The 12,038-nt window shown below is 44.0% G+C and overlaps 1 protein-coding gene across 1 annotated transcript in view; it reads left to right on the top strand.

Moving 5' to 3' along the window:
• Positions 1 to 1,615: 1,615 nt before the first annotated feature.
• Krt23 (keratin 23) overlaps positions 1,616 to 12,038 on the top strand; it is a 17,216-nt gene continuing 6,793 nt past the window's right edge. The window contains exons 1-3 of the mRNA XM_008835194.2: positions 1,616 to 2,246; positions 9,075 to 9,157; positions 10,171 to 10,327. Coding sequence (XP_008833416.1) covers positions 1,851 to 2,246; positions 9,075 to 9,157; positions 10,171 to 10,327 — 636 coding nt within the window. The 5' untranslated portion in view covers positions 1,616 to 1,850. The remainder of the gene's footprint in view (positions 2,247 to 9,074; positions 9,158 to 10,170; positions 10,328 to 12,038) is intronic.

Raw genomic sequence — 12,038 nt, 5'->3', positions numbered from 1 at the left:
AACCTCTCCCTGTCCCTTCAGGCCTCAGCTTCCCTTATCTGTAGAATTAGTGGCATTGAACCAGTAACACTAAAGAATCGTCTGATGTTGACATTTTATTTTTGTGTTGTGTGTATGTGTGATGTAAGATGCACACATGTGTATGGGTAGTTATGCACATGTGTGCACTAGAGGCCAGAGTAAGGTATCAGACATCCTGCTCTGTCACTGTTTACTTTATTCCCTTGAGATGGGTCTCTCTCACTGAACCTGGAGGCTAGCAGCCAACTAGCCCCGGTGATCCCCTTGTCTCTACATCCCCACAGTGCTAGGGTTTCAAGCTCTTTACATGGGCTCTGGGGAGTTGAACATCAGGTCTTTATGCCTGCATAGCAAGCACTTTTACATGCTGAACCATCTCTCCAGCCCCTGATGTTAACAGTTCACTTCTAAGTTCCCTTTAAATCAAGTCATCATTGCTGTACATTCATATGAGCAAGGTCCCAGGAGCCTATAAAATTCTATTTCCATATGATCATGTACCTCCTCCCCTGACTCTTACAATCTTTCCTCCCTGTCTTCCACAATGGTCCTTGAACCCTGGGTGGGTGACTTAATATAGAAGTCCTGACCAAGAACCCACTGAGGCCTTAGTGGATGAACTTGTACTAAGGGACATGAGGAGACACTAACTTGACTTGATAGGCCTTAACACAAATGACAGAATGCATGGAATCCAGTAGGGGGCTATGAGAGAGGCCAGTGGGGAAGAAGGTATAAAAATGATTAAGATGTTCTATATGAAATACATAAAAATTCAATAAAAAATTTACCAAAAAAAGTCAAGTCATCAGGAACTAGCACATGGCCCTTGCCCCAAACCACATCATCAATCATTCCTAACCTTTACCTTGGCCAAAGTGTAGGATTCATCAAGCATGTCAAACCACCCATGACACACTTCCTGTTTTCCATTGTCCCTGCTGTAGGTCATGGACCCATACAAGCCAGTGGTCCCTGGGGTCAGTTAGAGACAGAGACGGGGACTGCTGGGCAGTTAACAAAGCTTTGTTCCTCCCCAGAGTCCAGAGACGTCCAGGCACAAGCCAGATTGTTTGGTTTTGAGGTGTGCTGGGATGAAAGGCATCCTGGAAGTGGAAGGTCAGTCATTCATTAATTAATTACAACTATAATTGAGGGTTTGTTCTGAAGAGCGATTCCTTTGAAATTACTTTCCACCAAACAGCAACTGCCACAAAGGAATCAGATATTCAGAGTACTCTCTATTTCCTTCTGCACAGGAGCACTTTTCTTCCAAGACTTGAGATTCTGGTTTGATCTAGCTCTATCCTTGAAAGCCTCTCCTACCCTCAGGTCCATTTGGAGCACCGTGTGTGTGTGTGTGTGTGTGTGTGTGTGTGTGTGTGTGTGTATACACTTAATGTTTACTTTCTAAAAAGAAAATCTGTACCACACCAAAAAGCTTTACTGCCTGTTTTAATCTGACCTTTTCTGGATAAACGGAAGATGGAAAAATTCCACTGGGAGATTAGACACCTGAGACTGCATGCTACCCACCTGATGTCGCGTGGGCCACACCTCCAGGTTACCACTGGAAGGGAGGAAGCAAACTGTCATATTGATGTGGTTCTAAACAACAACAACAAAGTGTGTTGGCCCAGGGGCACTTCGGGATTGACCAAGAGGAAACACATATTGCACAATGATAGGATCTTGTCGGTACAGTTGTCAGAGAAGGGAACTCCCACAGCAAAGGGCATAAAACCATCCCAGGCAGCCTGGGGCTGCTCAGTTCTGTAGTGTCAGGGAGCAGAGCAGAGCCCCGGCCTGCTCCACACACAGATGGGACCATGAACTCCAGTCACAGCTTTAGCCAGACCTGCTCAGCCTCCGTCCATGGCACTGGAGGCAGCTGGGGTCAGCCTGGGAGCTTCCACAGGGCCCCTAGCGTCCATGGTGGTGCAGGGGGTGTCCGCATCTCCCTTTCCTTCACCACACCTCGCTGCCTGCCCCCTGGAAGGTCTTGGGGGTCTGGAAGAGGCGACTCCCTCTTAGGCGGAAATGGAAAGGCGACCATGCAGAACCTCAACGACCGCCTGGCCACCTACCTGGAGAAGGTGCGGGCCCTGGAGGAGGCCAACTTGAAGCTGGAAAGCCGCATCCTGCAGTGGCATCAGGAGAGAGAACCCAGCAGCAAGAAAGACTATTCCCAGTACGAGGAAAACATCAGCCACCTGCAGGAGCAGGTAAGACGCTAAGCAACCCTGCAGCTGGCCACGGCATGGCCTTGCCAGGGAACCCTGGGGAGGAGAAAACAGCACAAAAGACAATTCCCAAGCAAAGAGCAAAGGAACTGAAAATACTGCTCCCATAAGATATCTGATTATCATAGCTTAAGTGTGGACCAGGAAAGCTTGTTTGATTACTCTATGCATAAATAATACAGCAAATGAAGGCTGCAAAATTTTCAGAAGTATTATGGATGATGCTTTAAGCAAAACTGTCTGGTTTAATAAAACCCAAAAACCCAAAAGCATGAGGCAGCCAGTTGCTGTGTAATAACACTTACCAGCCAATAATGTCACAGAGGTGATAAGGGCTGGTATGCATGGTGCACCCTTGGTATACAAGGCACAGGAGACTGTTTACTTTCTCATTACATCAGTTCTGCTCCACCTCAAAGTCGAAGTGACCATGTGGCTCTCCGTCAACAAAAGGCTATGTTACACTACTGTGGAGATCACACCTAAAAGCTCTCACTCCATCAATAGCCATATCATCCATCCAGACCTTCCCTGGCTATTTGGGGGAGACTGCTTGAAGATAAAGTTTCTCACAATTTTGAGAATGGCATATTGCTAGGGGAAAAATGATAAAATGAACCTAAGTTTAAAAATTAGAGAGAGTTGGCATGGGTTGTAGAGATATGCTTCAAAAAATAAATTCTTATCAACCAACCATCTAGAAAGGTAAGCGCATACCTTCTTGAGATGGCCGGCTACAAGGAGGGACCCTTTTATGTGAGACAGTTCCAGAAAAAAAAATCCCTGAAAGCATGATTTGACCTACCCTAGAAGGGCCATCACAGGCTTCCAATATTTATATCGTATTATTTCACAACACACAGTCATCCTTGCTTGAATATAGGAAGGACCAATCAAGATAATATAAATCTGTCCTTGTAATGAACCCTAATTATTGAATAATCAGCCTAATAACCAAGTGTGTAATTGCGTTAACTACATAGTGCATGGTTGTCTTTATGAAAAAAACAAGGTGACTCAACATCCTCACCGTGTTTTTCATTTAATAAAGTTGCTTTGGTTTTAGAATGGAGGGAAAAGATGATGCCTGCAAACGGAGAGCTGAGGAGGTAGTGGCCCTATTCACCAACAGAGCCAGGAAGGGAAGAAAGGGGAGGGAGAAAGGGGAGGAAGCGCTTCCCACAGGCCAGGCCTCCCGGTGGGTGTTTAATATGGGTATCTGTGCTAAGAGCTTTCTGCAGTGGTGGGATTCTGGTTCATCTCATCTAATTCTCACAACTGCTAGAAAACTGAAGTTCAGAGAAATCATCACCAAAGTCATCAGCCAGAGGCAGAGGTGAGATTCTCACTCAGGGTTGTTTCAAATGGTAATTTCTATCTCAGCATGGCCAACCAGCCTGCCTCCTGCAAAGATGTATGTATATATATTATCCATAAAGACAATGCATTAAGTTGACAGTGCTATTTGTGAAATGCGTATTTCACACGTATGGTTCAATTCTCATGACTCCGTGAAGCAGGTATTTTTATGCCCTACCTACAGACGAGGAGACTGAAACTGGATAGTTTTTTAAATTCTTTAGAACAGAAGTGGAAACACAGTTCTGAGGAGGGAGAGCTAGACCCGTCCCCCCTATCAGAACTCCAGATTCAGAGACCAAATAGGAAACGTCTTCCATTTCAAGGTCTACAATTTTCCTCCAGGTGTTTCATCCTCTTTGGCTTGGAAGAGAGCCACTCTTTGAGCTGAAGTAGTCTATCTTCCCTGACCCCCACCCCCCAATCTGCAGATGAGAAAACAGGAGCCAGGAGGTGTTCCAGTTACATGGGGCTGGCTCTTCTGGGCCTTCAGGGAGCTCTGAGTAAATGCAACACTTCACTCTCACTTAAGAATGCTGTGTGTTACTCAAAAAAGTCACAAGAAATGTAGTTCAGAATGAATCCAAACCTTTTGAAACGCAAAATCGGACCTTGCAGTAGCACTATCTTGCATAATATTCCCTGAATGATTCTTAATACTCGGCAGTTGGAATTACGGTCAAGTTGTCTATTTTCCTCTCCCTAGTAGGAGATCACATACTTTGGAGCAATGATAATTTGCTAATACACTAACTAGATCTTCAAAGAATGAACTCAGGGCCTTGGGGAAAATCCAGGTGATTGTCACAACAAACAACTTAAAAATCTATGCCTCATACATTTTTTATCCTCACATCCCCATCCATTCATGACCATGAAAGACATGAAAGATGCCTCAGAAATAGTGACTGCATTATAATACCATGTTAAGCAAACCCAATGGGGGGGGCGAGAGAGAGAGAGAGAGAGAGAGAGAGAGAGAGAGAGAGAGAGAACAACAGAGAGAGAAAAACTGTCTCATGTAGTCCAGGCTGGCCTCAAACTTACTATGTAGCCAAGGATGACCTTGAACTCCTGATCTCCTGCCTCTATGTCTCCTATACTGGGAATGCTGGCATGCACCAACATGCTCTGTTTATGCAGTTCTGGGTATTGAACTCAAGGCTTTGTACATATTTTGCATGCACTCTACTACCTAAGCTATATCCCCAACCCTACATGTGCTTGATGTCAAGTACACTCCAGGCCTCACACTCCTGAGCCACAAGAACACTGGCTCAGGGAATTGCAGTGGATAGATGATCAGTTTAACATGGAAAAGTCAAAGAAGCTCACTCAGGGCTACTTTTACTTCTCCAATTCTAGTGTGTACAGTGCAAGCCTACTAATGAGGTGAAAGTCAATCAGCTTCATAGTATATAGAAAATAGAGTACCTCAGTGCACAAAGAAGAAAGGTTTACTTCAGAGTTAAAGCTTTTAGGATGGAGCTACTTTAATTTGACTTGAGGAAGTAATACCAAGAATAAGGGTCCTGGAAGGAAAGGGCTGGTAAGAACGCCAGAAAGCAGCGCTGTAAACAGGAGGCCAGGAATGCTGCAGTTTCCACTCTGGGGTCAAAGGAAGATGCCATAGGACCATTTGGTCCCAAAAAGGGAAGAAGGAAGTGGGGAAGGGCAGCTATCTCCCGCCACAAACAGCAAAAGTTAGATGAGGGGCTGCATCTCACATATAAAACCCGGGTCTTCATCTCAGGCAGACGTTGGTTCTCATCGCAAACGTGATTACACAATTTCCATTTCTCTGAACTAGGCTTTCAGAGTGTCTGTAGTATACCAAGAACAGTCTGTTTGTATCATTGTTCAGTTCAGTACCTTCTAATTCTCATAACTCAGTGGAGAAACTGAGACTGCTGAGCTCATTCAGCTAGTGGGTGCTGGAGCAGGACCCAGCTCTGCTCCTGGGGTTCCAGAGCCAGTGCTCTTACCACTTGTGAAGCACACTATTGTGCATTCATGAGGCCAAATTCCAAGTAACCAGTGAAGCTTTAAATAGGACCTGACTTTTAAAAGGTGCCTTTGTGTTGAGGAATAGCTTTGCCCCAAGAAAATCCTTTCTAAATAAAGGAATTAGCTATCTAAATACAACAGGAATGCCACAGGCTTCTCTGATTCCAAATATGTTACAGAAGTTTATAGCAAGGATCTTGAAGGTCACCTATTTCTAGTATAAGCTCCTTCTTCAACAAGGGACCTGAAGGACAGGGTGCAGGGACTGCGCAAGGTCACATGGACTTATCAAGAGAGCCAGATCAAAGAAATGCTCTGGTTTCTACTCTGGCACAATGCTTGGTACTAAAGTACTATTATACCTTTGGACAATGAGAAATTAACCCCATTTCCCCCCAACAATAATACGTATCAAATGTTCACTCTTTCTCTAGTATAACATCTTATATACCCAATTGTTTAGGCAAACACTTCCAACAACACTTTTCTTTTGAAAGTAAGCAAAAATTATGCAAATATCTAGAGAACATCTTTAAGTGAAGGCTTTAACACTGTTGAGGCTGTTACGCAGCTTCTATAGATGGTGATTTCATGATTTAATTGCTGCAGTCAAGGCATTCTCATCATGGAGTATATTACAAACATACATCCCTGAAGGTTATGTATGTAACTCTAGTCGCTTTGGGCAAAAAAATAATGTGCTACTTGGTGACTATTATGAGACATACTAAAATTAGCTATCAGCTTCGCTTAATAACACTGGAAATGTGAATATGTCACAAGTAAGAATTACATGCACCTAAAAGAATAACTGTATTTTAGGAAACCTTAACACACACACACACACACACACACACACACACACACACACACACACACACACACCCACACACCACACACATACCCCACACACACACACACCACATACACACACCACACACACCACACACACACACCACACACCACCACACATACACCACACACACACACCACACACCACACACACACCACACACCACACACACACCACACACACCACTCACACCACACACACACCACACACACACACACACACACACACACACACTTGGTGACGAGTGTGAGACATACTAAAATTAGCTATCAGCTTCGCTTAATAACACTGGAAATGTGAATATGTCACAAGTAAGAATTACATGCACCTAAAAGAATAACTGTATTTTAGGAAACCTTAACACACACACACACACACACACACACACACATACACACACACACCCCACACATACACCACACACATACACCACACACATACGCCACACACACACGCATTTAACACATACTACACACACATACACGTATATAAGACACACACATAAATTTTCAAAAAGGCTTAAAACCCAAACTGGCATTTAAGATGTGGAAACCTAGGCAAACCACTGAGACCTATTCACAACACTGGAAAGTTGGAAGGCAAGTCCAGAAATACTATCCTTGTCCTTCCTCTCCCTGATGGTTCTTCTAATGATTACATCGAGCCTAGCCTGTCAGAACCCAGCATAAATTTGTGCTGCTCTCAGCCTTGGTCAGAGAAGCATCTTATGGTGGTGGGTGGTGGTTAATGCAGATTCATAGCTGTCTCAAGTACTGAGAACAAGCGACTGTGAGAGCTCAGCCACAGATGGGTCATCCATAGCAACACCCACAGCCCCAAAGCACAGGGAACATGGAGGAAGAGGGGGGCAGAAAGAATTTAAGAACTGGGGGATGGGAAGGAGCGCGGTGAAAGGACGTCTTCCAGAGCATGCAGCTATACACACAAACCCACAGCAGCTGTAATCACCTTCGTCTAAGAACTGCTCAAGATCGAGCCAGTTAGAAATCCCAGCCGTGGTGGCGCACGCCATTAATCCCAGCACTCGGGAGGCAGAGGCAGGCAGATCTCTGTGAGATTGAGGCCAGCCTGGTCTACATAGCAAGTTACGGGCTAGCTGAGGCTATAGGGAGACCCTGTCTCAAAAAGACCAAAGAAAAATAAGGAAATGATCATGTGTCTTGCTTTTGACTAAAGTATAAGCGTCTTGCCTGCCTCCCGACCTGGGGAGGGAGTGTTATTTTTCTTTGGGAGGGGGGGATGACTACTGGTAGGTTGCCTGTCCCCACTAGATGACCTCACACCCATACACATATGGGCAGCACTAAGTGGACTCAGCAAGTTAATAACAATAATAATAATAATAATAATAATAATAAATATATTTGCCTCTGGTTTTTCCTACCATCTAAGAATTATTTACCTCTCCTCTCACTACCCCTGTATAACCCTTCCTACTCTCTCCTCAGTTAAGGTATCCTCCCTTTCCCCATTTCCTTATGCAGTGGAGAGTGATTAACAGAAACTCATAGTTGCAGAGAATAGCCTGCCTCAGAGTGCTTATCCCTGAACAGGACACCTATTTCAAACCTCTGCCTCCCAAGGCTCAAGGATCATTGTGGAAGAGGAGGCAGAAAGATTCTAAGAACCAGAAGGGGTGGGGGTGGGGTGGATGACCATAAGGAAACAGTCTTCCAGATAGCTGGCCATTTACTCGTATGAACTCACCTCAATGGTGACAGCATGCACAAGTCCTATGCAAGCTCAAACCAGGCAAAATCCTAACACAGTCATGGGGAAGTGGGTAAGAAATCCCAACCTGGGAGTTGGAGAGATGGCTCAGCGGTTAAGAACACTGGCTGTTCTTGCAGAAGACCTGGGTTCAAATCCCAGCACCCACAGCTAACAACTGTCGGTAACTCCAGTTTTAGGGGATCTGACAGCCTCTTTTGTCTTCTGCGGGCATTGCACGACACAGGTGCACTTACCTACATGCAGGCAATACATGCATACACATAAATAAATAAAAATAATAAATCAAATATTAAAAAAAGAAATCCCAACCTAAGAAACTTTTGGAAATTGATAACTGCTGGACTGGAGAGAGACAGTGTCTTATAGGGATGGAACTCTTGGTGGGCCCAGTGGACAGACCCACACTGAAGGACATATGGGGACACAAATCAAAATCTATAGAGGTGTTATATGTGTGTGTGTGTGTGTGTGTGTGTGTGTATTGAATTGGGCAGGGGGTGGTGTGGGAGGAGGAAGGTACAGATGGGGAGGGGTTCTAAATGCCATTAAACTATATTGTATGAAAATCACAAAAATTCAATTAAAAATAAAAATAGTAATAATTTAATAAAGAAAAAACCTCAGCATGTAAAAAGCAAAAGCAGTTGCGGATCAGATCCTTATTGTACTTTTTACCTGGCATGATCTCAGAAAGCACATGATTTGAGTCTCACATTCTGCTGCTGAAAAAGAAGCTGTCTGTGCCAAACGTTGCAGACTCAGGAAACAGAAGGGCAGAAATACAGCTGCCATGGGTGGGTCTGTCCCACTGAAGTCACTGTCCTGCATATTTTACAGATAGTTGACGGCAAGATGACCAATGCTCAGATCGTTGTCCTCATTGACAATGCAAGGATGGCCGTGGATGACTTCAACTTTAAGTGAGTTTCTTCACAATGTTGTGCAGAAGGAAAAGCTTTATAAAAAGAAAGCCCACCCTGCTGTGACCCACAGTCCAAGTCTTACTTAGGTTCTAAGGGCGCAACAACAACAAAAGCCATGTGTGGTACTTGAATGGACCCTACTTTAAATAAACCAGATACAAGATACATCTGATAACATGGGGAGGTTTGAATATGAATCAAGAATTAGATGTTATTAAGGAATTGTTCATATTAGGTATGCTGATTTTGTTTATTTTTAAAATAGTTTTTCTTTTTTGATTTATTTATTTTATATGTATAAGTGTTTGTCTACATGGATGTAAGTGCACCCATGCATGCAATGGCTGCAGAGGTCAGAGGAGGGTGTCAGAGTCCCTGGGAACTAGAGCTACAGATGATTGTTATCTGCCATGTGGGTGCTGAGAACTGAACTGGGGTCCTCTGGAAGAGCAACCAGTGCTCTTAACTGCAAATCCATCTCTCCAGCCCCTAGAAAAAATATCTTTATTTTTAAAGGTGCATTCTAAGTATTTAGTTTAAAATGCCATAATGTCTGTAATTTGTTTGGGAAATCTTCAGCAATGAGCCACAGATGCTTGTAATCTAAGCTCAGAGGAGACAGAGATAAGAGAAGTGTGAGTTTAAGGGCAGCCTGGGATGTATAAAGAACTCAAGGCCAGCCTGGAAAACATAGAAAAGCTTATCAAAAAAATAAAAAATCAAATAAATAGATAAATAAAACCTTTCAGCAATGAAGCTAGATGAACCAAATATGGTAAGATCCTCTTGGGTAATAAAGCTAAGTGACAGGCATATAGCTGTTTATATTCTGCTTTGTTTTCAGTTAATAAGTAGTTGACGCTGGGCAGAAACATTGCATGAAACAAATGTGCAAAAGATGTCCGTATGTATCAGGGGCTTCAACTGAACCCCAAAGTAAGAGATTCACCTCCAAAGCACAGTGACCCTTACAAAGCCCATAGTGTGCTCTCCCTCCCTTCTCACCAAAGGTATGAAAACGAACTCTCCTTTAAGAAAGACTTGGAAATTGAAGTTGAGGCCCTCCGAAAGACCTTGGACGATCTGACCATTGTCACAACAGACCTGGAGCAGGAGGTGGAGGGAATGAGGAAAGAGCTCATCCTCATGAAGAAGCACCACGAGCAGGTAGGGCTCCCAGGAACCAGCTCAGCTCCTAAGTACATAGTCCAGGGTGATCACCTAAGTACAGAGGGATTAGCACCTGAGTACTGGTCCCGTTATCTCATAAGAAACCAGAGAAACAGCCAGTTCTTCCCATTTCAAGGTTATCTGCTCAGATGTTAAACACAGCCACCAAGTGTGATCATAATCATAAATGAATTGGCAAAAAATATTATTTGTTAACACATACTGGCTACCTGGACCTGTTAATGTAATACCCTAAGAATCAGGGCTGGAGGCTGGGGAGGTAGCTCAGTGGATAAAGTTCTTGCTATAAAAGCATAAGGACCTGAGTTCAGATCCTCAGAAACCCCTGGGTAGATACGGTGGCCACCTGTGATCCCAGCACTTTGGAGACAGAGACAGGATCCCTGCAGCAAGCTGGCTCACTAAGACCAGCCAAATCAGTGGGCTGTAGGCTCAGCAAGAGACCCTGCCTCAATAAAATGAAAAAGTAGGGGCACAGAAGGAAGATACCCAACATCATTTTTGGACCTCCACAGGCATGCACACATGCACACATACCTACACACACATGTCCACACACATGCAAACATGCATGCACACTGTATACTCTCTCTCTTTCTCTCTCTCTCTCTCTCTCTCTCTCTCTCTCACACACACACACACACACACACACACTTTTTTTGAAAAAGGATTGGGACTTGGAAGATAGTCAAGTCCATAAAGCACTTGCTGTGGAAACGTGAGGTCATGAATTCAAACCCCAGCACCCACATAAAAAAGCCTGGTGTGGCAGCATGTCCCCGTATCCCAACCCTGACTGGGTGGAATCAGGAGGACCCCTACGGCTGGCTGACCAACCAGTCTAGCCAAGTTGGAGAATTTCAGGTTCAGTGCAAGCCTGTCTCAAAAAATAAGGTGGAGAGCAGTCGAGGAATGTGCTCAAGGTTGCCCTATGACTTCCATGCTCACAGGCTCACACATACCTGTGCACACACATGCACACATACGTGAACAGGTATACATACACACATACCAGCACATACACATCCAAAGAATAAATGTATGAGATTGAACTTCCATCATGGGCTTACTGTGCAGAAAACAGGGACAGGAGAATAAAGAAAATACCATATAGACCAAGACGAATGTGACTAACATGAAAGCCAGAATCCTGACCTACAGAGGCATTTAACCCACTTCAGGAATTGCAAGTCACCTTAAGTCCCTGAGACTGACAAAACATAGAAAAACTTTGCAGGCAAACGTTGCTACTGAACATCAAAGAGCCAGTTTCTGAATAGCTGGTTAGACAACGACTGCTAATTAAAACTTCCCTGTGGTAGTTCGGTTTCCATAAAACCCCACATAGGCATAAGGCTTGAGATTTTAGAAGCCTCTGTTTGGCTTTTGATTATGGAACTAACTGCTGCCCGAAAGCTAAAATGGGAAGTGTTTGACGGTGTAACGGCATAGCCACTTTACCAGTGAACACTTGCTAGAAGAGTTTATTCACTCTAGATGCATAATTGTTTTTGAAATATTCTCAACCAAGGAATTGGGTCACAGAAGCCTTGTGATTATCTGTTGTTATGGTTTGAATATAAAATGTCATCCATGGACTTGGGTTTTGAATGCTTGGTCCCCCTTGGTGGCATCATTTTAGAAGTTCTGGAAACTTTGGGAAGTAGGAAATACCTGGAAGAAATGC

This window comes from Nannospalax galili, unplaced genomic scaffold (assembly GCF_000622305.1).
Source record: "Nannospalax galili isolate Female #2095 unplaced genomic scaffold, S.galili_v1.0 scaffold137, whole genome shotgun sequence".
NCBI classification, from domain to species: Eukaryota; Metazoa; Chordata; class Mammalia; order Rodentia; family Spalacidae; genus Nannospalax; species Nannospalax galili.
This window is presented reverse-complemented; position numbering and strand designations above follow the sequence as displayed.